General features: G+C 44.6%; 1 protein-coding gene across 1 annotated transcript in view; it reads left to right on the top strand.

The window, feature by feature from the left end:
- Positions 1–27,777, top strand: part of LOC137529073 (succinyl-CoA:3-ketoacid coenzyme A transferase 1, mitochondrial-like) — a 219,170-nt gene that overhangs the window by 175,738 nt on the left and 15,655 nt on the right. The window contains exon 15 of the mRNA XM_068250995.1: positions 14,399–14,488. Within this exon, the coding sequence (XP_068107096.1) occupies positions 14,399–14,488 (90 nt within the window). The remainder of the gene's footprint in view (positions 1–14,398; positions 14,489–27,777) is intronic.

Raw genomic sequence — 27,777 nt, 5'->3', positions numbered from 1 at the left:
CAAAACGCTGGGCTAATGTTAATGGATGTGGCAACTTCCACAGGAGCGTTTGCGTTTCCCAGAAACGCAAACGCAGGACCTGCAGCATTTTGGGAGCGTTAGCGCTTCAATGTAAAGTATTGAAACGCTAGCAGAAACGCTCAGCAAAACCTAAACTGAGCGGTTTTGCTAGCGTTTTGCGGTTCAGCACACTGTAACAAAATGAAAAATAATTCACAGGACCAATCAGGATAAAAACGCAAAACGCAAAACGCTACGCACCCGCTGGGCAAAAAAATACAATGTTGCAAAACACAACCAAAAACGCGCATTAATCCGCTTGCAAACCGCTCAGACAAAACGCTAGCGGTTGCGTTTTGCGTTTGCTGATTTCAGTGGGTTCCAGGCCTGAACAAGCATGCAGCAGATCAGGTGTTTCTGACATTATTGTCAGATCGGACTAGATTAGCTGCATACTTGTTTATGGTGTGATTCAGACACTACTGCAGCCAAATAGATCAGCAGGACTGCCAGGCAACTGGCATTGTTTAAAAGGAAATGAATATGGCAGCCTCCATATCCTTCTCACTTCAGTTGCCCTTTAAACCCACGTTTAAATTGATTGGTGCATTTTGAAGCTGCATAATTTTGCATCAACTCTGAAATATTTGTATCTCATTGATCATCCCTATGTGTGGGCCAGAACAGACCAGGGTATAAGATGAGTGAGAGGTAATTAAACAGGATACAATATAATAAGCACAATAAAACAGCAAATTGTATTGTATAAGCAATCCACTATAAGGAGCATAACAGCAGTGCTTTGCTAGACATAACCACAGCCATTTATTTAACCACAATCCTAAAAGGAAAGTGTGTGTGTGTGTGTGTGTGTGTGTGTGGGGGGGGGGGGGCATGGAAGTGAGTTTAAGAGGTTGACAGCGGAGGGGAAAAAGCACACTGGACAATTTACATTACTCTCTGTCTCTCAGCAAGTCCCACACTATAATGTGGTGTATTCACAAAAAATGAGTTTGCTGGGCCTCACACAATCTACGTAGGCATTGCATGTATAGAGCAAGCAAAGTTATCTGTGTAACGCACTACATAGATTGCGTGGCGCCCAGTAAATTATAGGTGCACACATAACATTTACTCATATTTAGTGACTGCTACTCCGATGTCTCTGCCATATTTTATGGCCAGTTTAGGTGGAATTAACCTAGTTGTGTGTTTTTGGAAGGTCAGAGAAAATTGGAACACATGCTAGCTTACAATTTAAAGTAATAGGGGAGGGGGGGGGGGGGGGACAAGAGGAGGGGTAGTATACAATAATCATACCTCGAGGCGGTGTGTTTTAGGTTATCTAGAAGGAGTGCAACTTGGCCTTAGGACAAAGGCTAGGTCCACACTAGGCACGGTTGCAGCACGGACGCTGCAGTCCGGTATCAGGGGAAGTACCACCAGACCGCAAACTGATCCGTTTTCAAAAAAAGTGCATCAGTTTTGCATTAGTTTCCGTTCAGTTTTTTACCCCCCAAAAAAGGCAGAAAACGTCTCTATCATTAGGAAGGTAGTGGGAGGAGTTTTTGGGCCAATAATAAAGTTCAGGCTATCCGTTTTTTCATCCGTTTTTGGTGCTATTTTGCCTGTGGAGATGGAGTTGCGTTTTCCCATTGCTTTTCTCTACCCATCTGTGTATCCGTGGTCCGTAAACATGCAGCAATTCCGGACCTTCCGTTCAGGTTTTGAAAACGGGTCCCTGCAAACGCAGACGGATCCGTTTTTTTCTCGGGTGAGGACGGCTGCTATTTTTACCCTTCGTATCCGGGATTCCGTTTTTCATCAGGGCTGAAAAACGCAGCCACAGATTTCCGGACCTAGTGTGGACTAGGCCAAAGGGGAAATGGCCTAAGGTAGAGCATATGCTTGTCGGGAAAAGTGAGTTTTCAGGGAGCGTTTAAAGATATCAAGGGTTGGGGTGTGACTGATGTGCTGTGGAAGGGCATTCCAGAGGAGGGGTGAAGGTCTTGTGAAATCTTGTATACATGAATGCAAGGCGGTAGTTCTAGACTAGAGTAGGACAACAGCAGGTCATGTGCAGAGCAGAGATTGTTGTTGGGTCGGTATCTGGAAACCAGTGAGGAGATGTACAGGGGAGAGAGATTGGGGAGAGCTTTGTAGGTTAGGGTTAATGCCTAGTACACACCATGCAATTTCCCATCAGATGGATGGGTTGAATCGATTATTTCCGACAGGTCCAATCTGATTTCCAATTGTTTTTCTGACCAATTTTGTATAGAAGTTATCGGAAAATTGATAAGAAAAAACGATCGGCAATCAGATCGGACCTGTCAGAAATTATCGATTCAACCGGTCTATCTGGCAGGAAATTGTATCGTGTGTACCAGGCATAAGGGATTGCACTGGATCCTCTGGTTAATTGGTAACCAATGAGTTTGACATAGAGGAACAGCAGAGGAAGAGCTGAATGAGACGAGGAAATATACGGTAATATGATATTCATTAATAATAAGATTAAAATGCAAAACGACTTGTGCAGCACTGGCATATGGCACAGCAATTTTTTATTTAGTTTTTTGTATTTTTTTCTAGCAAAGTATAAATTTGCGTTTAACCTCCCATTCTTTTTTCAGGCTGCAGAGAGGTTTTTACATGAGCCGGCGACTTGCCTGTTGCAAACCATTTGCTGTGTCTAAAATTAGCAGGAACAGATTTTACTTTCCTTTCTTCTAATTAAATAAACTGCCCCGGTAAGTGCTTTGCTGCCTATTTTTTCCTAAATGTCCCCAGTTGTATCAATAGCTGCAGGGTGTTCAGCTTTTGGCGGCCGTCCTTGACTCTTTCCTGGAAACTGAAGTATTTTTACAAAGAAAAGCTGCTTCTGCCCGTACCAAGGCGCTGGGCAACCTGCTGTGTGTCGCAACAAGGATGCTCAGAGCAGAGAGGCAGCAGCTGCACTTTACAGTCGCATTTAAGTCCTACTCCGCTCACAAAGGTTTTTCAAGCCCTGTGCAGGCACGCCGGGACAGAGAATCCTCTATTCTGTGTATAAACCCCTTGATGTGAGATTGATTGCTTTTATAAAAAGACACTGTAGGGGTCTTCTTGCCTGTTTGGCAGGATGGCTGCAAATTAGGTATCTCTATTACGTCAGCAGCACCAGCTCTTTGCGGAGCTCTACCAAGCCCTGTGTTTAAGTGAGAATCTATCTTTAAACACAACTATCTTCCTCTTCCTACCTGACAGCTGCCTGGTCTTTACCTTGTTGAAGAAGCTAGGTGATGGCCCCATCAGACTCGGGTGAGGTTTGGACCGCATGGGAGGGGCATGGTATGGGCCAGGGGATCTGACAGGGACATGACTGATCCTCAGAACCAGGAAGTCCAGCCAGACACTGGGCCGGTTCTAGACTGCTTGCTGCCTGAGGCAAACTTGTGAGGATGCACCCGCAACACCCCTACCCTCCCCCCCCCCCCCCCCCCAAGTTGGAGTGATCGTACAGCACCTGACAATTTGCACTGCATGCCATAGCTGACGTGAGCCCCCTGAAAAAACACCCTCAACAGAGGTATGTAGCCAGGTATAGGTGCCCCCAGTATTGGTAGCTAGGTACAGTTGCCCCCAGTATAGGTTAGCCTGGTACAGTTGCCCCCAGTATAGGTTGGCCAGGCACTCTCTTCACTTCCTGTTTCTGCCTGGTGCTGCCCCCAGACTTGCACGTTTCTTAATTGTAGTGCAGCTCTAGAAATCCACGCTAAACTGCTAAACTGCCACTATTACGTAGGATTTGGGAAATTTCTTACTATCATGCAGAACAGTTCCTCTGTTGGTTAGAACAGTTTTAGAAGAAAAAAACTGTCGGTAATGTTTGTTATGTTAGGTTTCTTCTATTTGCAGACACGCATTGTAGATTATAACTGAGAGGCTTTAATCATGCTTATCACACAAGCCTGTGTCCTTTACATACACAGGGAGGAACCAACAAGTTGTAGAAAACTGAATCCTTAATAACAGTAGTGAGACATCTAGTGGCTAAACGGCAATACTACATATTGCTACATCCTTTCTCTTTTAACTGAAAAAAGGTAAACACAAAACAGTATAAAATTCAACCAAAACTCTAGCTATACTGATCTGTCTACAAAGTTTGTACATTAAACATAATCGTTCATATGAGCTGGTTTTCTAGTTGTTCTGCCGGCTCGTGTTACATAAGGTGCCTGTCCATGTTCTTGTGCTGATACAGGCAGACCACTGTCTACTGCCATCTCTCTGCCAACTGCAGTCTCGCTCTGCTCTTCTCCTTGTGTTGCTCTTGTTGCTTCTATATCTGCAGATGTAGATGGATTAGTGTAATTGTCCCAATCTGGCTCACTTGGCCTCATCCTGAATCTCTCCTCAGTCTTTCTTAAATGCCTCCGATTTCTTCTCAGTTTTCTTCCTTCCTCTGTTATCACTTCATAGGACCGAGATCCTAATTTCCCCACAACTTTTGCCTTATGCCACTGTTTTTGATACTTGTTCATTGGCTGAACGCGTACTGTATCATTTCTCTGGAGCTCAGGTAGATCTTTGGCTGACTTATCATAGTACAATGCCTGTCGACTTTGATTCCTCTGCAGTTTTTCTTTGCAGTTCTCCACAAGTTTTGGTCTCAACAGACGACTCATGGTTGGTAATAGAGTCCTAGTGCGCCTGCTCATAAGTCTCTGTGTTGGACTAGTCTCCAGGCCTTGACTGGGTGTATTTCTATAATCCAGCAAACTCAAATAAACATCTGTGCCAGCCTGTTCTGCTTTCTGCATCAGTCTTTTGGCTGTCTTTACTGCTGACTCTGCTTTGCCATTGCTTTGAGGATATCCAGGTGATGAAGTTTGGTGATGAAAATCCCATACCCTGCTGAATTGTTTAAAGTCGTCTGAGGTAAACTGAGGCCCATTATCAGAGAATACAATCTCCGGAATGCCATACCTTGCAAAATGCGCTTTCAGTTTCTTGATCATAGTCTTTGCCCTTGTGTCTTGTAAGTAGTCCACTTCTTTGTAATAATCTCCAGAGGCTTATGATCTGAATGCACTTGTACCTGTCGTCCATAGGTATATTGGTGAAATTTTTCCATCCCAAATAGCACTGCCAGTAGTTCTTTCTCAATTTGTGCATAAGCCTGTTCTGTAGGTGTGAGAGCTCTGCTTGCAAAAGCAATAGGCTGTTTTCTCTGCATTAATGTGGCTCCAAGGCCTGTTTCTGAAGCATCACATTGCAATACCACGGCTTCCTCTGGGTTAAAGTATTTAAGGGTGGCTGTGTCTGCAATCGCTTTCTTCACCTCTTGGAATGCAGTCTCCTGTATGTCTGTCCATTCCCAGAGTACATCTTTATGGGTTAACTGTCTCAACGGCTCACACATGTCCAGTGTTCTCCCCAGGGCTGTTTAAGTGGGCGGGCCGCCCGGCTGTTTTGAAGCACCGCCCAGGTGCTGGATCGCTTGTCCTGTGCTCATATTTGTACCGGGAAAACGTACAAATTAACATCCTGGCCGTGGGACTTATCACCGATGTAGTTCCCATTCCGCCCACTGGGTGGTGTGTTGTACAAGAGCCACCAATCCTGCCGCCCTATCTTTTGTATGCGCTGTTGGTGAGGGATCTCGGGAGTTGTAGACTCTTCTCTGTTCTCACTAATGCAGAGCTGAGTCTGGGAACTACATCTCCCGGCATACTCTGCGCTGTGAACTCTTTCTTCCCTAGGCAGCAGCTTCAAGTTTCTCTCTTCTCTCTCTCTCTCTGCACCTCCCCCCCTCCTCCCGAGAAGTCCTGCATCTTCATAACAAACAACTATGGCTAGTTCTGGAGGAGGTGAGGAAGGGAGCACGGCAACAGGAGTCTTGCAGCTACATTTACTAACTCAGAGCTGGAAACTTTGCCGTGCGGCTTCTTGCTGGACCCCCGTTGCCCTGTCCAGCGAGGTGAGTGTCTGCATGTTGTATTACAGGAGAGTGATCAGTATAATCTGTAAACTGCAGCAGTTCAGTTTGCCTGTGCTGGGAACAGGCTGCAGGGAGGTAACAAAGTTGATTACTGCTGGTCATTATAGAAGCATATGTTGTGGGTGCTAGGTCACTTCTGCTGGTCATTATACAGGCATTTGTTAAGGGTGATATGTGTGAGTACTGCTGGTCATTTCACATGCATGTGCTGGGGCTTAGACAGTTGTTGGAGGTAACTGTTGCTGTATTTATCTGATAGTCATAATGGCTGCATTAGGTAATTGGGGGTGATTGTTGCAGCATTTGGCATTGCAAAATGGTATGCTAATAAATAGAATCATGCAGTTTCTGCATATTTATCATTCTATCCACCCATGTGATGTTATGGCCACACTCATTTTTCACCACACAAACTATTCCCCCCCCCCCCCCCCCTTATGAAATCCAACCCCACCCGGCTACTTTTTCATACCACCCGGCTGGGAAAAAATTCTGGGGAGAACACTGCATGTCTGAGAGATGCTTACAGAATTTAGAAAGGTAATTGACCATACCCAGGAACCGCAAAACTCCTCGTACATCTGTAGGTGTTGGCATTTCTTGTACAGCCTTCACTTTTTCAGGATCTACTTTCAAACCATTTGAGGTTAGCAGATGTCCAATGTATGGAACTTCAGTCATTTTCATTCTGAATTTTTCCAAATTGAGTTTAATTTGCTTCTCTCTACACCTGTTCAAGAATTTTATCATCTTCTGATCATGATCTTTCATTGCTGATTCCTTGTCATCGCCTTCCCCAACTACCAGTATATCATCTGCTATTGTTTTTATTCCTGGGAGTCCTTCTAAAGCTTGATTTAACTTCTGTTGAAAGACTTCTGGAGCCGGACTGGCTCCCATGGGCAATCTCAGCCACCGATAACGCCCAAACGGAGTAGAAAATGTTGTCAAGTAACTTGATTGCTCATCTAATTTCACATGCCAGAATCCATTTTTAACATCACATACTGAAAAAATCCTAGCTTTTGACAAATCAGGCAAAATGTCTTCTATTATAGGCATGGGGTAATGGTTTCTCTTCAGTGCTCTATTCAGAGGTTTAGGGTCTATGCATATTCTTAGTTTGCCTGAGGGTTTCTTCACTATCACTAAACTGCTTATCCAGTCTGTACTTTCATGTACTGGTGCGATTATATGTCTGGACTGTAGATCTTTTAGCTCATCCTTTAGTGGCTGCATTAAAGATACAGGTACTCTTCTGGTTGGTAATCTAGAGGGCTGTATTGACGAGTCTATTTCAAACTTGTATGTGCCTTCCAGGCAACCGTCACCCTCAAAGAGATCTGCATAATGTGTCCGTACAAACTGTAAATCCAGATTACCACTTGTCTTTTGCTCCAACATGCTGGTTTGCTGGGAGACATCCAGAGACATAATGTTGTGAGACTGTACTTTTATCAAGTCCATAGCCTGAACTGCTTTTACTCCCAACAGGGGACTGTGATCGCCATTGTTTACCACAATAAATTCAAGCCTATAACTTTTCCTATTACACGGATTTCTTATTTTCAGTCTGCATGTGCCCATGGGTTTCAGGGTGGTTTTATTATACATCATCAATACTTGATCTGTAGGCTGAATTGTTACTTGTGTGTTAATTAAAGTATAAGGAATAACATTGCAGCTTGCTCCACAGTCCAGCTGAAATCTGACAGGTCTCTCATCCAGCAAGAAAGTTGCAAAAAGTTGTTTTGCATCCTTATATTCCTGTTGCTTTACCATATTAACACTCTCTGCTGCTGGCTGTAGTTGTATCCACCACAAGTCTTCAGCACTGTCAGAGTCTGTGTTCTGTGTCACTGTGTTTACTGGTCTCTGGTTTAGTCTTTTCTGTCTGCACTGAGTGGCAAAATGATTCTTTTTCCCACAGAATTTGCACAACTGTCCATATGCTGGGCACTTCTCCTTATCTCTCTCATGTCTTCTTCCACAATATTTACACTGTATGGTGCTTTCTGGAAACTTCTGCCTCCTGTGTGTGACTGATACAGCATGCACACCAACATCAGCTGAACTTTCAATCATCTTCAGGCTGTCTTGTGTGAGCTGAGAGGCTCTGCATATCTTAGTACATTTCTCTAGGTCTAGGTTTTCCTCTCTCAGTAATCTCTCTCTCAGGTAAGAGTCCTGGATTCCACATACTATCCTGTCTCTGATTAGAGAGTCTTTGAGATCACCGAACTCACAGCTTGCTGCTAGTATTTTCAGTTCTGTAACATAGCTGTCTATGGTTTCCCCAGTCTCCTGATTTCTTGAAAAAAATTTAAATCTTTCCACAGTTTCATTCTTCTTAGGGTCACATTGTTTATCAAACATCTGAATAATGTCTTTCACAGTCATATCCTCTATGTCATTTTCTCTGACTAAAGTCTGTGATATTTCTCTGCCCTTCTCTCCTATTAAGTAGTGGAATAGTTTTATTTTGCGCTTTTCATCACTGGCTGCTACTGTGAGATCCACATACAATGTGAACTCTTCTTTCCATTGCTTCCATGCTTGGGCCAGATTAGATGAACTCACATCTAGCTTCCCAGGGGGTTTCAATCCACTCTCCATGCTGTCTATAACTGTACAGGGACACTTTACTCACTGTTGCTGTGGCTGACTCTTCCTTGCAGGCTTGCTGCCTCTTCTTGTGAGTTCAGTTTGGTGCTCTGTTACTCTGAAGTCCTGTACACCGCTGCCACCATGTTTGTTATGTTAGGTTTCTTCTATTTGCAGACACGCATGGTAGATTATAACTGAGAGGCTTTAATCATGCTTATCACACAAGCCTGTGTCCTTTACATACACAGGGAGGAACCAACAAGTTGTACAAAACTGAATCCTTAATAACAGTAGTGAGACATCTAGTGGCTAAACGGCAATACTACATATTGCTACAGGTAATGCTTTAATAAATCTGGCCCAGTGTCCCCCCAGGTGCTCGTGCTGTGTAAAATCTGACCAGTCTGCCGGTGCAGTTCCCGGTGTTCTCGGCTGTCACCTCAGTGTCAGCCATTACTACAAGCGCCACCATGTGGTTTGGCCATGTGATCATTTCACACTTTCGTTAAAAACTATTTTTTTTCCTTGACAAAACTAGCTGCATCTTAGTTCTATATTGCGCAGCTCCTGAATAAGAAAACGTCTATTTTGGATAATTGCTATATAGATCGATAACTTTTTCCGCTGCTTGTGATGTGACTTGAAGTGTACCCGAGGCGACACGTGATATGATGAGATAAACGTGTATGTATACTGCAGAGCATATTAATACTTCGGCTGTTTTACTTGTTTTATTTTGCTGCCTGAAGGAGTTCATTTCTAGGCATGCAAGTGACAGCTTCTGTCTTGTCGGGAATATAGTAAACCTCACTAATAAGCAAATTGCAGCCATAAAAGTTTTCCTGGCAGAATACAACTTTTGGGAGCAGATGAAGATAGAAAAAGGCCAATAGTTTATGTATTTTCATTTAGGGACACATAGGCTGTCACTGAGCAGAGACAACAAAACATTCATTCTACTTTGTAAATGTTTAAATATAAAATAAAACCATGGGATATCTTAAAAAAAAAAAAAAAAAAAAAGAAGTAATTTTTAGGAGTAGGAGGATAAATACAATTGTTTATCTCATCAGTCTATTTTCACCTCAGGTTCAGAGGAACTTCAGCCTAAACAAACATACTGTCATTAAGTTACATTAGTTATGTTAAATAAAGTGAATGTGAACCGAATTTAAAAAAATGAGACAGATACTTACCCAAGGAGAGGGGAGGCTCTGGGTCCTATAGAGCCTTCCGGCTCCTCTCCTGGTACCTCGTTCCAGTGCTGGCTCGCCCGGTAGCAGTATTTGACTAAATTAGTCAAATACTGCTTTATCCGGCCGAAGGAGGCTTCAGAAGTCTTCAGGGAGCCTGAGTGCTCCTGAAGAAGGGAGAGCCTGTACTGCGCCTGCGCAAGCACGCTCTCTTGCACGCTCACGCCTGTGCAGTATGGAGCCGCACGTCTTCGGGAGGACATGGCTCCCGAAGACTTCCAAATACTCTTACAGCGAGGGATTGAAACGGGGGGGGGGGGGGGGGGGGGGAGCCAGCACAGGATAGAGACAACCGAGAGAGGAGACAGAAGGCTCTATACAACCCAGAGACTTCCCTCTCCTTAGGTATGTATTTGCTTCATTTTTTTTTTTTTTAAATGCGGTTCCCATTCACTTTAAAATAGATAGGTAATATAATCTTTTACCCACCCTGTTTCAAAAGAACAGGAAAATGTTTGTGATTTCATGATGGCAGCCATATTTTTGATTGAAAGGAGGTGACGGGGAGCATGAGACACAGTTCCAACTGTCCTGTGTCCTGATCACCCCTCCCAGCTGCAGGCTAGGCTTCAAATCTCAAAATTCAAAATAAAATAAAAAAAATTGCACCAAAACAGCAGAAGGAGAACAACAGCAGAAATCCCATCATGCTTTGCACAGCATCAAGGGAAAAAGGCCCAGGCAGATTTCTTCTGTGCAGCTAAAAATGAGGCTTGGGTAAGAAAAACAAAGTTCTGATGCTGTGAAACTGTTAAAGAAACACCAAGCCTTTTCAGTGCTGCCGAGTAGGATTTTAGTCTGCAGGTTCACTGTAAAGGACCACTATCGCGAAAATCGTAACATTGAAAATACTTGCAAACACAAACAAATAAGAAGTCAATTTCTTCCAGAGTAAAATGAGCCATACATGACTTTTCTCCTATGTTGCTGTCACTTACAGGAAGTAGTAGAAATCTGACATTACCAACAGGTTTTGGACTAGTATATCTCCTAATGGGGAATTCTCAGGGTTTTGTTTATTTTCAAAAGCACTTAGTGAATGGCAGTTGAACTGTCCCAACTGTCAAAAAAGTGTGCAGCGAGCAGAGGCTGGCCAGCATCATTGTATAAATCCTTTTCAGGGAATGTCTTTATAAAGAATAAAGGCCTTGTTGAGAATCCCCCATGAAGAGATGGACTAGCTCAAAACCTGTCAGTTTGGTTATAATTCTACTACCTACTGTAAGTGACAGCAACATAGGAAAAGTCATGTATGGCTCATTTTACTCTGAAAAAAACATACTTCTTATTTGTATGCGTTTACAAGTATTTTAAATGTTACAATTTTTGCAATAGTGGTCCTTTAAGGATCTTCTACTGCCCTACGGGGATGGTAGTAACCCTACAACAGAGGGGACTGTCACTAGCATCACACAAGGCCTAATCTCTCCCGTACATGAGCGCTTTTGTTGGCTGTCTCGGGCTGCATTCCTGATTATCTCTATTTTTGAATATTAGTCATCCTCTGTAGACCTCGGCCTGCCGCCGCCACCAGCTATAATTATGAAGAGAGGCGCAGCGCTCACTCTGACCCTCTCATGCCGCTTGGATTATGTTTGTCCCAATGAGCTTCAGATTCTTTTTTTTGCCGGCTTCTGACCGTGTGACCTGCCGCGGCTGTGCAGGACCCGCGCTCTCATTGCGGTGGGAAGCGCTGTGTATCATCCACACCCACAGGGCGACCTGGCAGGGCATTGCGGTCAGCGGGGTCACGTTGATACATCACCCTGCGTCGCTAGTCCTGTGCCGCTGATCCCGTGGCTCTGCAACGTTCTTGGAACTGGAGCGAGGATCTGCTCAAGGCAATCGCATAATGGTGTTAATAATTTGTTACAGATTGCTGTTGTAGATGCGGAATGATTAGCTACCGGGCAGAGAAGAATGATTACCGTGGCTTAGGAATACTGGGTTTTTAATTGAAGGCTGTTTTTTTTTCTTTTTTGATTCCTTCCGGCCTCCTCGCCGTGATTTGGCTGGTTGTAATGCCTCAGCGCTCCGCGAGACTTTCTTCCCAGCGAATGTAAGGAAAACGGACAGATCTCAATCCCACTGTAACTCCCACACACCGCTTCCAAGTGGAAATAAAGAGCTTGTTAATTTCAAGCTGAACTTCAATCGCCAGTAAATCCAACTCTATGTTCAGTCATCCAGTAATGAATCATGGAGTGCGTTTTATTCATGTATAGTAAGTAGCCGGCCCTATCTTCGTGTAATCCCCTGAGCGGCACCGTGCAGTTTATCATGTGCCGCCTGCAATGCACGATCAGTTTCAGTTTAGGGCTTGGCAGCAGAGGGGAAGACTTAAAGGGGAACTGACTGAAAGATAGCAGTGGGGGGAGAATGAATTAATACATTACAAAGTGAGAAGTGCAAAAAATAGAAGAGAGATGAAGAAATGATTGATATTCAGCGCATTATTTGTTCATGATGTTTGATCCACAGTGAGACTGCGGGCAGTATGATAGGCTAAAAGTGTGTGTGTGTATATGTATATGTATATATATATATATATATATATATATATATATATATATATATACATACACACTCACCTAAAGGTTTATTAGGTGTACTTGTTCAATTTTTCATTAATATTAATGCAATTATCTAATCAACCAAGCACATGGCAGTTGCTTCAGTGCCTTTAGGGGCGTGATCCTGGTCATGACATTCTCCTGAACTCCAAACAGAATATCAGAATGGGAAAGAAAGGTGATTTAAGCAATCTTGAGCGTGGCATGGTTGTTGGTGCCAGATGGGCCGGTCTGAGTATCTGCTCAGGATTTTCACGCACAACCATTTCTAGGGTTTACAAAGAATGGTGTGAAAAGGGAAAAACATCCAGTATGTGGCAATCCTGTGGGCCTTGTGAATGCTAGAAGTCAGAGGAGAATGGGCCAACTAATTCAAGCTGATAGAAGAGCAATGTTGACTGAAATAACCAGTCGTTACAACCGAGGTATGCAGCAATGCATTTTTTGAAGCCACAATATGCACAACCTTGAGGTGGATGGGCTACAACAGCAAAAGACCCCACCTGGTACCACTCATCTCCACTACAAATAGGAAAAAGCGGCTACAATTTGCACCAGCTCACCAAAATTGGACAGTTGAAGACTTGAAAAATGTTGCCTGGTCTGCTGAGTCTTGATAGTCAGAATCTGGCGTAAACAGAATGAGAACATGGATCCATCCTGCCTTGTTACCACTGTGCATGCTGGTGGTGGTGGTGTAATGGTGTGGGGGATGTTTTCTTGGCACACTTTAGGCCCCTTAGTGCCAATTGGGCATAGTTTAAATGCCACGGGCTACCTGAGCATTATTTCTGACCATGTCCATCCCTTCATGACCCCCATGTGCCCATCCTCTGATGGCTACTTCCAGCAGGATAATGTACCATGTCACAAAGCTCGAATCATTTCAAATTGATTTCTTGAACATGACAATGAGTTCACTGTACTAAAATGGCCCCCACAATCACCAGATCTCAACCCAATAGAGCATCTTTGGGATGTGATGGAACGGGGACTTCGTGCCCTGGATGTGCATCCCACAAATCTCCATCAACCACAAGATGCTATCCTATCAATATGGGCCAACATTTCTAAAGTATGCTTTCAGCACCTTGTTGAATCAATGCCACATAGAATTAAGGCAGTTCTGAAGGCGAAAGGGGGTCAAACACCATATTAGTATGGTGTTCCTAATAATCCTTTAGGCGAGTGTGTGTGTATGTACTGTATGTATGTATGTATGTATGTATGCGTGTGTATGTATGTATGTATACACACACACACACACACACACACACTGGGAGATACTGCTTGCCTGACAGTTGGAAAAAGCCGATATTTCCCACAATACAGCAAGGTTCACAGTAAGAAAACTGTCATGGCCCTCACATCACACTGTGGAAGGGGTTTCACCACAATATCAGCCGCACAGAACCCCCCCTCCCCCCAGCTACTTATTGGGATGAAGTTCAATCCTGGGTTAAGGTTCCTCTTTAAGCCTGGTACACTCAATGAATTTTACCACCTCCATGTAGTATGAGGGCTTACCTACTCAATCTGTCCATAGTGTTGAGAATCTGTTGGCCCGCATGCTACATAGAGGTGGTAACATTGCCCATTCATAATTGCATGCATGTACCAGGCTCTACTATAACTGTGTGAAATCAAGAGAGTTAATGAAAGGAAAATCATTCCATCTTGCATGCCAAAGGGTACCTAAACTTGTCACCAGAGATAGTCATGCAGATAATTCCAGATTTCATGGAGATATAATGGAAATAGTATGCAGCCTGAAGTTGGGCCAATCAACATCGACAGGAAGTTAATTTGATTTGAGGTACCCGTGAGGTCAACATATGTACCCAATGCGATAGGTGTTCAGCATGTTGAGAATTCTAGCTTCCAGGAAGTATATGCTGATAGAAAATGATTCAATAGTCTATTTCCTGTTAATGTGCAGGTGAACATTGGTTAATGACTGCGGCTTTATTTTTCAGGGTAAAATGGTGAAAGGCATGGGAGGCGCCATGGATTTGGTATCGAGCTCTGGAACAAAAGTGGTCGTCACGATGGAGCACTCAGCCAAAGTAAGCAGAGATGAGAGGAACGGTTTTGGTTACTGTGGAATTTTAATAGTTACTTGTAGAGTGGAGAGGGATAAGAATTGTTCCTACTTCAGGGGCGTAACTATAAATCATGAGGCGTCCCAGCAAAACTTTGATAGGTTCCCCCAATGTTTACACCCCTCCCCTCGCCTACCTCTGGTCACCCTCACAGCCTGGGGCGCCCATCTCACAAGGGTCATAAAACAAGTGTGGCCATCATAATCTTCACAACCATAACATGTGTAGTCGCTAAAACAGCTGATCTGAAGGATGGAGTTCTTTATCAGAGGGAGTGAAGCCCCCTTAAAGCTCAGGGCCCCCCTGCAGTCAGAGGGACTGCTCCCCTGTAGTTACGGCCCTGCACTACTTGCAAGTTTTCTCTAACTTCCTGTCCTGGCGATACCCAGGCTGCAAATGAACTTCCTGTTTTACCTAAAGAGACTGCATCCTTCCTTCGAGTATGTTGTATATGGAGATTCTGCTAATGCCATCATGGTCTGCTTGCTAGTGTGAACTTCAGCTCCTGACCCCACAAAGGGTCATTATAATGTGTCCTGCAGGGTCCTATGCTTGCCATGGCTAATAATCCTTCAAACCTATGTTCCACTTACAAACAAACCTGTACTAAATGCTTAAAGCGGATCCGAGATGAAAAAGTAACTATAGCAAGTAACTTGTCTATATATCTTAAGTTTAGATAGTTTACACAGAAAATCTATCTGCAATCAGCGTCAACAGTTTATGATTATTTATTGCTGTGATACAATGAGGGCAGCCATGTTCTGTTTATCACACTACACTGAGGCAAGCTGATAGCATCTCCAGCCCTCAGCTCAATCCCCTCTCCTCCTCACGCCTCCCCTCTGCCGCTCAAGTCTCCATAAAAGATCATTCCCCAGTTTCCCTGGCTCTTATTTGGTACATCTGCCACACAAAGGAAGTTGCAGGTCATGCTAAATTTTCTTTTTTTCTTCTTTACATTCCCCTTAGACTTAAAGGGGTACTGTAGGGGGGTCGGGGGAAAATGAGCTGAACTTACCCGGGGCTTCTAATGGTCCCCCGCAGACATCCTGTGTTGGCGCAGCCACTCCCCGATGCTCCGGCCCCGCCTCCAGTTCACTTCTGGAATTTCTGACTTTAAAGTCAGAAAACCACTCCCCCTGCGTTGCCGTGTCCTCGATCCCGCTGATGGCACCAGGAGCGTACTGCGCAGGCCCAGTATGGTCTGTGTCTGTGCAGTACACTCCTGGTGAGATCAGCGGGAGCGAGGACACGGCAACGCAGGCGCAGTGGTTTTCTGACTTTAAAGTCAGAAATTCCAGAAGTGAACTGGAGGCTGGGCCGGAGCATCGGTGAGTGGCTGCGCCAACACAGGATGTCCGCGGAGGACTATTAGAAGCCCCGGGTAAGTTCAGCTCATTTTCCCCCGACCCCCCTACAGTATCCCTTTAAAGTGAATGTTTACCATTAAAAAAAAGAAAGTCAGATACTCATCTAAGGAGAGGGAAGGCTCGGTCCTAATGAGCCTTCCCTCTCCTCTCCCGGTGCCCTCGGTGCTGCGCTGGCTCCCCCGTTCGCGTCCGCCGCCGCAGGGACTTCGGAGGTCTTCGGGAGCACTCGGGCTTCCGAAGACGGGCCGCTCCATGCTACGTACGCGCGAAACGGTACCCATTGGCTTTAACTAAGCAGCCTGATTGGCTGAAGCCTCTTTCCCTCTTGTTTTCTCCTCCCACACCTCTGCTCCTCTCTCTGATTGGCCAATATTTCTCAATGCACTTTCTACTACAGAGCTGGGTGGGAGTGTCTGAAAACTGGGAGGGGGTGGGCAATGACACACAGAGTAAGGGAGGAAATTATGTCAGGATTGGCTTCAAGATAGGATTTTCCATTTTTTCTGTGTCTAAGAAGGATTTTCTCTCTTTTTTTTTTTTTACTATAGAAAAATCACTAAAATGAAAATGTGGACAGTACAATACTTATGTTCTGTACATAGAGCAAGTATTTATCTACTTATATATGTGGCTTTGCTTCTGAGAGAGTATGTCTGACAGCTCCTCTTTAAAAACCTGTGAGGTTTGCATACTATTGGTGTACATACTTACCTTGGGAAGGGGAACTCTCTTGATCCCCCAGAGCCTTCTACCTGGTCCAAGGGTCCCGGTGCAGTCACAATCCCTGCATCCCCCATTGGTACACCACTGAATTTAGGCATTTCTAAGCATCTCTCGTATTATGATCAATAGGGAAGTCTACTTACACTGACACATTTTTTAAGCCTTAACTGACAATCCATATACCTCCATAACCTGACCTTAAAGGACGACTGAAGCAAGAGGGCTACTTAGGCTGCCATATTTATTTCCAATTAAGCTATACCAGTTGCCTGGCTATCCTGCTGATCCTCTGCCTCTAATACTTTCAGCCATAGACCCTGAACAAGCTTGCAGCAGATCACGTGTTTCTGACATTATCGTCAGATCTGACAAGATTAGCTGCCTGCTTGTATCTGGTGTGATTCAGACACTACTGCAGCCAAATAGCCCAGCAAGGCTGCCAGGCAAACGGTATTGTTTAAAAGGAAATGAATATGACAGCCTCCATATTCCTCACCACAGGCGTCCTCTAATGCTGACTGTACTTACTAAGCACAATTGTCCAAAATGCCCCCCTCGGCTTTTTGGATGTGTACTTAACACCCCCCCCCCCCCCCCCCCAACTCCAGTAATTGCTTCCTCCTCCGCAGACTCAGGGGCCCATATGCAATTAAGTTTCTCTCCTGAGTTTTCTCCCAGGTGATATTTTTATATTTGTCATAAAATTCATTTTAAGCCACCAGCAAGCAAGAAAATACTCAAATAAATTTGATGGTAGTTTTTCACCAACTATTGGGTACTTTTTCAATTGTAAAATGCTGAAAGGTTAGTTTAAAGAGAACATAAAAATTATCTCCTAGGAGAAAACTCAGGTGAAAAAGTTAATTGCATATGGGTCTAGGAGTCAGCTAGTGACACTACTCCCTCTGTCACTCGAGTAGGAAATGGAAGACCTCTGAATTTAATTTCAATGCAAGGGCTGTCTATCTACTTTCAATGCAATGGCATTAGGGCTAGTTTAAAGGTTAAACACCAAATCTAAAGTCTGAAAAAAAGGAGCAAGCCTAGTTCTGACTAGCTCAGCACTGCCATGCAACTCTTAGCACCCCTGCCCCTCTTTTTCATGGGTTGGGTAGGAATGAGCGCTGTAATAACAGCGCAGGAGATTTGGGCGCAGTCGGCGCCACCATAGACCGTAATAGGAATTACGACTGTGAGTAACTTCAGCGCCGTCAGAAGACAGAGCTGAAGTTGCTCTTAAAACACTATAATTCGGCCTCTAGCAATAGCTGGAAGCAGAATTCTATCATTCCCCACCATCCACGTGGAGAGGGAATAGTATTTATGCCGCCGGGAACTTGTGCAGGAGCAGGGTTAGCCATATACCGGCTATGTCCTGTGCCCAAGTCTCCCAGCGGCCAATTCACACATATGTGGGTAGGGAGGCCATCAACCCTACTGCTAGGACCATTTCTTCATGTTTCTGGCAGTCTGGCTAACAGTATTGAGGGACAATTGCCCTTTGGGAACTCAATCCCTTTATCCCTCTTTCTGCATTCATGTACAGATCCATGTAAATATATGTATTTCTCTACTGAAAAATGTGGTTAATTGACTTTAAACTTTATTCCCACTCTTTAACCACTTAAGGACCACAGGCTTACACCCCACTATTGACCAGGCCCTTTTTTTTTACAAATTAGTGCTCTGCAGATTTAACAGCTCGCTGCAGAGCCATACAATTGAGCACACAAATGAATCCCGCCCCCTTTTCTGGCCACCAACAGAGCTTTCTGTTGGTGGACTCTGATCGCTGCTGCAGGCTTTTGTTTTGTTTTTTATTATTTATTTCTTTTTTGATAAAATGTACTATTTTTGTTTCACCCTCCCCCCGACAACCAATCCCCATGATCATCTCTCATAGGCATCAGCCTATGAGTGCGATCACTCTGTGGGCCTCTCCAGGGGACAGCCGAGAGACAGAGACAGTCGCTCCAGTACAGCGCTACAGTAGATCACAGCATTGTACAATGTAAATAGACTGTGGTTTCGTCATGTAGCAGTCTGATAGCGGCGACCACCGCTGGCAGACTGTTGATGGAGCGGAGAAGGGGTTACATTGATATAATTCTTATTTATGTTAATATGAAGGAAAATGAACCATGATGGAGAGGACCTGTGTGGTTTGCATTATACAACAACATATTTTTCTTATGAAATCTTTATGGTATGCTCAACTAAAGGTGTGCCGGGGGCGTGATTAGGGGTGTGGCAGAGGCATGGCTTAAAGAGGAATTATCAAAGAATCTATCCTGTAAACTCCACATACCTATAGAGCTTTTAGCCAGCAACGGTAGAATGCTTTTCAGAAGTCTCTGATGACAGCCTGTGTGAAAAAAAAATGCTTGATTTATAAACGTTTATAACAGTTTGTGTCGGCATCAGGGCTAGAGCTGTACCATGTAGATAGGTTTCACTTCTCTGTCACTATTCACAGAGGAATGCTTTACTGTTTGTTTCTGCCATGCTCACACACACACTGCTTTTTCACAGATCAAATAAGAACAGCTGAGGGATTTTTATATAAAGAGAAGGACCTATACTTTTTCCTTACATGGATGCTCCCCCCCCCCCTTCCCCATTCAGAATAAGCTATTCCTGGCTGTAAACTCTGTTTACACTGCAAGAGGGAGAGGGAGCGAGACACAGGATCACGCAGAGCTGCAGCTGATGAGTTATTTACACACATTTGAAGCTATATTTCTGCTTTTTAATCATTCTGAGCAGATTCCAGTCACAGTATTACAGCCAGTGAAGATTGTTTCTGTATGCTGGATGTGCTGGACACAGTCTTCCATAGTAATGCCCACAGTGAAAACTGTTCTCTGTAAATGTCATATTTTCTTCACATAAAAAAATGAAAAGATGAAAAAAAGCCCTTGTATTGCTATTTACTAGTAAATACTGGAAATATATGTGGCATTTAGAATTTTAGTTAACTTTGAGTGTATCTCTTTTTTTATCTCAAAAGGTTGGGAGGTATAGTATGGCAGTTAGGCAGTTTTTTTTATCCCCCATTTTTGTGGCATCAGGTAGCCTTACTCCAAGTTTTACTGCGCCAGCCTCTTACTGCCAAACCAGTGCGTCACTTTATAAAGTGCTGCACAATATCAATGCTATAGAATGAATTCTTGGTTACTATTATCTGCAGTTGTGATTTTTCTCCTTCAGATATTATACCTAATGAAATTCAATGGTCTCCTTCACAATACGCAGGGAGAGAGAAAATGACAAGCGCTGCTAATGAGCTGTGATTCATAATGGAAGATCATAAATGTGAGCTGTCTGCTTATTAGGTAGAAATGATGTTATTAAGATGACCACAGCCTCATCAGGAGAGATGCGTTCCGGCCTAGCTCAAAGCTTTTTACAACTTCACTCATTTTTTCTCTCTTTTATTCTGATGCTGCAAATATAATGTGAAATTGATTTGCATGGGAGTAATAGAACAGGCTGTTCTCTGTTCGTTTGTACAGTGTCTGAAGAGGAACCAAACTGACACCTTCCTTGTTCTACCGTCATCATCCCAATGTCCCTGCGGTGCTGTGACAAGGACATTCTCTTTTTTTCTTCTTCACGTGTTTGCGCCAAGAGATAAGAGTGATGCCCTACAATAGCTACACAAGGATTTAAACATACAAACTAGGTGCTCCTAAGCTAAGTAATCTCCTCAAATGAAGCTCCCCCTAAGGGAGGTTTGTCAAAAGCCGGTTTCAACCTGAATATTGGCAGTAGAGGTGCGGCCTGGGGGTGGGGGTGAGCGGTATTCTGATATTGTATACCCTGTCACCTCAGTTATCCTTTAATTGTGCAGACTATTGGAGTGCACCTGGCAATTACTTACGGGGCTGCTCTGTAGCCCCCCCTGTCTATATGGAAGCCTCCATCTTCTACCCCCCTCCCCCCCCATGCCGCAGGTTCACGCTGTTTTGTCCCATGCCCCCACAAAGCATGGTGGAGACATGTGAAGCGTGTCAGGAAATGTAGTTTATTAATGTGATAACATCTTCTAGCAGGGAGATGCAATTAGATCAATGGGAACTTAAAGAGGAATGCCAGTGAAAATAATGTAATAAAAAAAGTGCTTCATTTTTACAATAATTATGTATAAATGATTTAGTCAGTGTTTGCTCATTGTAAAATCTTTCCTCTCCCTGATTTACATTCTGACATTTATTACATGGTGACATTTTTACTGTGGGCAGGTTATGTAGCTGCTGCTAGCTCTTTTGCAGTTGGAGACAGCTGTAAGCAGCTATTTCCTGTCTGTGAACATTGTTACATTGTGGCAAACTGTCAAAAGTACCACGGTCCTCGGAGCTTCTTGTGGGAGGGGTTTCACCACAATATCAGTCATACAGCGCCCCCTGATGGTCTGTTTGTGAAAAGCAATAGATTTCTCATGTAAAAGGTTGTATCAGCTACTGATTGGGATAAAGTTAAATTCTTGGTTGGAGTTTCTCTTTAAAGAGACCCTGAACAGTCAATAAAAATGAAATTGGTGCTTACCTGGGGCTTCCTCCAGCCCACCGTAGGCCGTGAGGCCCCCCCCACGTCCTCCTGGCTCCTCTCCCGGTCCCGCTGGTGGCTCTGTTACCGGCGACTTTTGGGCTGAAGGTCGGCCGTACACTTACTGGATGGGACGCTGCGCATCATCGCACCGGCCGGCGTGCCAGTCCTGCGCATGCGCAGTTTTCTAACTCTGAACCACGCAGTCGCTGGACTGTCACATTGGCCGGCGTGATGACACGTAGCATGCCCTTCCAGGAAGTGTGCTGCCAACCTTCAGCCCGAAAGTCGCCAGTAACTGAGCTGCCAGCGGGAGAGGAGCCAGGAGGACACCGGAGGACCTCGCGGCCTACAGTGGGCTGGAGGAAGCCCCAGGTAAGTACCAATTATTATTGACTGCTCGGGTCCCTTTAATAAGAACAGACTGCCACCCAGAATTATTGCTAATGATCAGTTCGGGTGGCAGCACATCCAAAGCATGTATACACGGTAGATTTAACCTCCTTGGCGGTTAATTTTTTTTTGCAAATGGGCAAAAAAATCGGTTTTTTTTATTTTTTGTTTTGTTTCATGTAAAGCTACCAGAGTGGTAGCTACATGAAACACCACTAGAGGGCGCATGTGGCCCTCTAGTGCGATCGTTGCCGGCATCAATAGCAAACAGGGGATCGCGTATATAACGCGTTCCCCTGTTTGGCTTCTCCTGTCGCCATGGCGACGATCGGCATGACGTCATGGACGTCAGCCGACGTCCTGACGTCATGCGCACTCGATCCAGCCCATAGCGCTGCCCGGAACTCATTGGTCCGGACAGCGCAGGGCTCTGGCGGGGGGGGGGCCCTCTTTCGCCGCTGCGTGCGGGCGATCGCCGCAGAGCGGCGGCGATCGAGCTGTGCGCGCGGCTAGCAAAGTGCTGGCTGCGCGCACAGCACTTTGAATGGGGCGAATCGCCCCAGCAGGCCCTGAGAAATCCTCCTGCGCGGCATAGCCCGAGCTCAGCTCGGGCTTACCGCCAGGGAGGTTAAGCTATGTACACACGCTTAAAGCGGAATGAAACCCAGCATTTCTTCTTTGCTCTAAAAGATTATTTGCAGCATAATATATGCAACCGACATTTTTTTTTTTTTACTAGAACAGCGTTCAACTAGTTAAACACAGGACTCAAAAGCTCCCTGCAGGGAAAGCTGGACGCATACGAACTGGAGATAACATTATCTTGTGTTTACTTACTGGTAATTGTATCAAGGGAGGAATGTAAACATTCTTTGACTGCAGACTCTTCTGAACACAGATAGACACTCAGAAAGCATTTCTGGGGACATTACAAGATGAATATATAGTTGTGAATAAAATGCAAAGGCAGCTTTTAGAGCAAAAAAATTGTACTTTGGGAACTTGTAATTTCTAAATGAATAATAATACTTTTGCACAAAAGCAAATATAATAACCATATGGCATATAAAAAGTAGGAAAACATGTTTTTATTGAATATTATGTCAGAATTTTATACCGCTTTAAGCACAGCTGTTTGGGGCCGCTTCGGACAAGGCTTGAGCATGTGTTACAGATGTCCCCTGAATGGTTTAAAGATCTGGCATCCTGCTTTAAATGACTACCCCCAAGTGCATTGTCCCCCCTCTTACCCCACCTATTAGAAGCTGATCTTTTGTGCGCCCTACTGTCCCCCCTCATAGCAACAGTACATGTCAGGACCTGGAATTACAACCAGGCAGTAAATGGCTTCTATGAGCAGGAAAGCAATAAATGGGGTCAGTAGTTCATAGATTTTAGCTCTAGTATATTTCAATGACTGTATCATTGAGCAGAGACAATGAAACAGTAAAAACTTAAAAAGTTGATGTAAATATCAAATAAAACTATGGGATAGCTAAAAAAAAAGTCATTTTATCCGCTTCTGGACTGCGTTGGTTGAAATCTACATCCTGCAGGTGACTGCACGCTCTGACAGGAAGTAGTTTTAGAGTAAGGAGCCTGCGACGATGGGAGAGCGTCATGGCCGGCGGGTGCGTGCGGCAATTTGTCGGTAAGTGCTCTTTTGTTGTTCCAGCTGTGTCCGGTCCTTAAAGAGACACTGAAGCGAGAATAAATCTCGCGTCAGTGCTTATATTCAGCAGGGGCATGTGTGCCCCTGCTAAAACGCCGCTATCCCGCGGCTAAATGGGGGTCCTTTACCCTCCAAACCCACCCCTGCAAAATCTGCGACCAACTTGGTCGTAGATTTTGCTGCTGTTGAGGCAGGGCTAACGGCTGCAGCCCTGCCTCTTAGTGCCGTCTATCAGCGGCGCATCGCCGCCTCTCCCCCGCCCCTCTCAGCGAAGGAAGACTGAGAGGGGCGGGGGAGAGGCGGAGATACGCGCTGACAGACACGCGTGAGGCAGGGCTGCGGCCATTAGCCATGCCTCAATGCGGAAGTGATCCCCCGCTGCACAGAGGGGATTTGGGAGGTAAGGGACCCCCGTTTAGCCGCGGGATGGCGGCGGTTTAGCAGGGGCACACATGCCCCTGCTGAATATAAGCACTGAAGCGAGATTTATTCTCGCTTCAGTGTCTCTTTAAGGGGCCAGAGACTGCGGGTACGCAAGGGGTTAAGGAGGAGGATAGATAAAATTGTATATCTCATCAGTTTATTTTCACCTCAGTATTCCTTTAAACCATTCTAATGAAAATATTTCTTAGCTACCATATATAACCACACCCACTTTTTAGACCATGCCCTCTAAATGATAAAATAACCAATTAACCTCTTCTTTCTTATTTTTCACCATTGTTATTGGAGGAGTTGGAGGAGATAAGGTACTCAAGGCTGAACAATTATACCCTTTTTTTTCTGAATCCAATATCGTTGCTGTATATTATTCTACCAATATAATTTATATTTAATTTTTTTTATATAATTTTAAGTTTAATATTTCTTTTTCTCTTTATAATGCATAGAAAATAAAAAAAACTCGAAGAAAGTCAACCCAAAAAGTGTGTCATAAGTAGTAATAACTTTATCTCTAAATTGATAGGGTCATAGCTAAAATCTGTTTTGGCCCATAAGGTGAACACAGCCTCTAGATGTGAAGTGATTAACACCTGAAAAGAACTGTGTGTGAAATTCTGTGAGAAAAGGCAGCTTTTAAGCAACATTGGAGCAGCGCTGTAATTAGTCAGTGAAAATGGGAGGTCTTGAGACGGCTTTGTAGAAAAGAGTAAAAGCATTCTGTGCAGCCAGAACTTGGGTAGTAGTAGGGACAGATATGGAGGGGGGAAGGGAGCGGGGGAGGGTGATCGGTGGGCAAGAGAACTCATGATTATACGTGCTTGGAGCCTCAATTTTCAAAAAGGAGTTCCCCTCGGGTATCCATTAAGGTAACCTTTAAGTGGCAGAGACCCTCTCCATTCAGGGCCGGTTCTAGACATTTTGCTGTGAGGATACAATCCGCTCCCTGACTTACATTCTGACATTTATCACATTGGCGACATCTTTACTGCTGGCAGGTGATGTCACTGGAAGGAGGTGCTGCTTTTTTGCCAGTTTGAAACCGCCGTTATTTCCCACAATGCAACAAGGCTCTCACAGTGTGATGTCAGTGCCTTGGTGCTGACATCACCGTGTGGGAGAGGTTCCACCACAATATCAGCCATACAGACCTCCCTGATGCTCCGTGTGAGAAAAGGTAAAGATTTCTCATGGGAAAGGGGGATCAGCTACTGATTGGGATGAAGCTTAATCCTTGGTTACAGTTACTCTTTATCTTGGGAATTAGGATTTCTGGGGGGGAGGGGTTAGAGGGAGGCGCAACCTATTTCAGCCTGAAGCACTGCTCAAATTATTAATAGCATAAAGAAGATATGCGGTCTTACACAGATTAAATGGTTTAATTTTCCTCTTGCCTGGAGTTTCATTTTAATCATTCTGCATAACTTGGCGTTATCAGCAAAAAATAGCAACAATTTACTATTCCATATATTTCTCTGGTAGAATGGAATGTTCTGCAGGGGAATTATCTGCATTTATTTTTAATGCAACACCAATATCTCCCACTATGGAGGAATACATTTACGCATCGGCACTAATGAGCGGCGCCTCCATCACGACCGGGCAGACCGCAAATTTTACAAATATTTGAGCACTTACGCTGGCAAACCGCCCGCCCCCTTCCCCCGGCACGGAGGGTGGACCTGCTAACCATCGCGCTGACAGACAGTAAATAATCACAAAAGAAAATGAGCCCAGATGTAAACACAAATGGGGAGGCTTCAGTATTTAATGACTGGTCCTCGAATCGCTAAGCCGAGATGGATGTGTTATTTAGGTGCTGCTGCTCCTGTTGCCAGGGAAACGCTTCATTCCAGAAGGCCTGTCTTGTTTCTCCTCATAATCTAGTTTAAGGCAATGTGTGACAAAAGCGTACAGAGGCATTGAATAATTGTACGCTTTATTTTATAGTGAGTTCCATATTTAACTTTAAGTGCAGAAGGGCTTTCTCTACAATCTCTTGGGTTCCTGTTTTGCTGGCTAAGCATTTCATTTAAATAGGTTTTTCCTTATTTAAATCCTCCATTTTCCTTGTTAGGTTCTTGGAGGGGCAGGTCTTAATCTCTTGCTGGTGATAGGGTGTAGTCTGGAATATACCAAGCCTGTAAATGACCGCCAGTATTTTGCAAGCGGAAATAACACCTTCAGCTTGGTTCCACCTCCAGAACTTCGATGTAATCCCTTTTTCCAGACTTTCCAGGTGAAAACTTGTTTCCTCCTCTTTAGGTACACCCTAATCCTGAGTACGTATTGTAGCGGCACTGCTTCAGTTAGCGCCGGGTGGTGCAGCTAGTAGTAAAATATTGGTAATTTAGTTTACCAATATTTAACTATGCACTACCTGGCACTCATTCTCGCTTGAACCCTCACTTCTAAGGCCCCTTTTACACTTGCTCTCAGTTCTTCTCAGTTATAACTGAAAGAAAACTGATTTTCAAAGTAATGTCCATGTTTTTCTGTGGCTCAGTTCACACTATACACATTTTAACTGAAAGCTTTTACACAATGCGATGCTATGGGAAAAAAAAGCGTACCTACGCATTAAGTGTAAAAGGGCCCTAAGTGCCCAAACTGGAACTCCCCTTTCCCCACCTAAAGCCTAAACCAAAACTTCCCCCTACACACCTCTAAATGCCTAAACCAAACCTCTTAACCCCTGCACCCAAACGACTGCTAGTTGTAGCCGATTGTCAATAATCTGCTGCAAACATTACTATTTAGTAATCAATTGGCTACTGCCCGCATGGAGGCCCAACTTATCACTTGATCAAATGTGAGGGGAGGGTGAGTCGAACGTATTGTACAGGAAGTACATTTCTCTCAGATTGAAATGCACTATAAATTACTGTATCGCCTTAGAGAAAGCAGTACAAATCTGACAGATCTAGCAGGTTTTGGACTAATCCATTTCCTCATAGGATCCAAATGCCAAAAACAGTGTGCAAGGAAGTAAGGACGCTGGCCAGCAGCTTTGTATAGATCATTTCCAGGGATTTCTTTTGTAAAGAACAAAGCAAATACTGAGAATTCCCCATGAGGTAATGGACTAGTCCAATCTCAGATCTGCCAGACTAGTCTTCTGTCGCTTACGGTGTATCTTACTCTGGGAGAAATATACAGACCATTGATGTTCTGAATACAGAGTCCCCAACGTACGTACAGCCAGCGACCCACCGCGATGTCAGGAGCTCCCTGTACTGAGAGAGTGCAGAGTTATTACCAGCGGAAGCAGTAGTGCATGTCTCCTGTGCTCCTCTTGTGGAGAGTTATTGGCAGCGTGTCCCACCTGATCCTAGGTGCCTGCGGTGATCAGCGACGTCTCCTCTCCCTCACTGTTCCTCTACTTTTCCTGATTGCGTCATTGCACGTGATTGGCACTAGGGGAACAATAGAGGACACAGGGACACAGTATTACACAAAGGGGCGCGGAGGAGGACACAAGGGGACAGAGGAAGGCACAGGGAACAGAGGAGGACCCACGAGGACAAAGGGGCACGGAGGAGGTCACAAGGGGGCAGAGGAAGACACGGGGATAGAGGAGGATACATGAAGACAAAGGGACACGGAGGAGGACACGAGGGACAGAGGAAGACACTAGGGGACAGAGGAGGATACATGAGGACCGAGGGACAGAGGAGGATACAGGGGGGACAGAGGAGGATACATGAGGACAAAGGGACATGGAGGAGGACACAAGGGGGACAGAGGAAGACACAGCGGGACAGAGGAGGATACATGAGGACAAAGGGACACGGAGAAGGACACGAGGGACAGAGGAGGACACGGGGACAAAGAGGCATGGAGGAGAACACAAGGGGACCAATGGGGGACACAAGACTGCACTAGAGGCACAAGGAGGGCATAGTAATTTGAGGGGGAGAACATGTTGCCCCTGCACCATGGACTCACCATGCATAGTGTTTATATTTTTTTCCTGGTTTTTATCCCCTACACCTAGGTGCGTCTTATAGTCCGAAAAATATGGTACTTCTTATAAATATGTGTACACATCTATTTTACATTTTACAATTTTTTACGATTATGCTCCTTTAACTTATTGTCGC

The sequence above is a fragment of the Hyperolius riggenbachi genome, chromosome 1, assembly GCF_040937935.1.
Source record: "Hyperolius riggenbachi isolate aHypRig1 chromosome 1, aHypRig1.pri, whole genome shotgun sequence".
NCBI lineage: Eukaryota > Metazoa > Chordata > Amphibia > Anura > Hyperoliidae > Hyperolius > Hyperolius riggenbachi.
The sequence above is the reverse complement of the archived record's forward strand: the minus strand, read 5'-3'. Positions and strand labels throughout refer to the sequence as shown.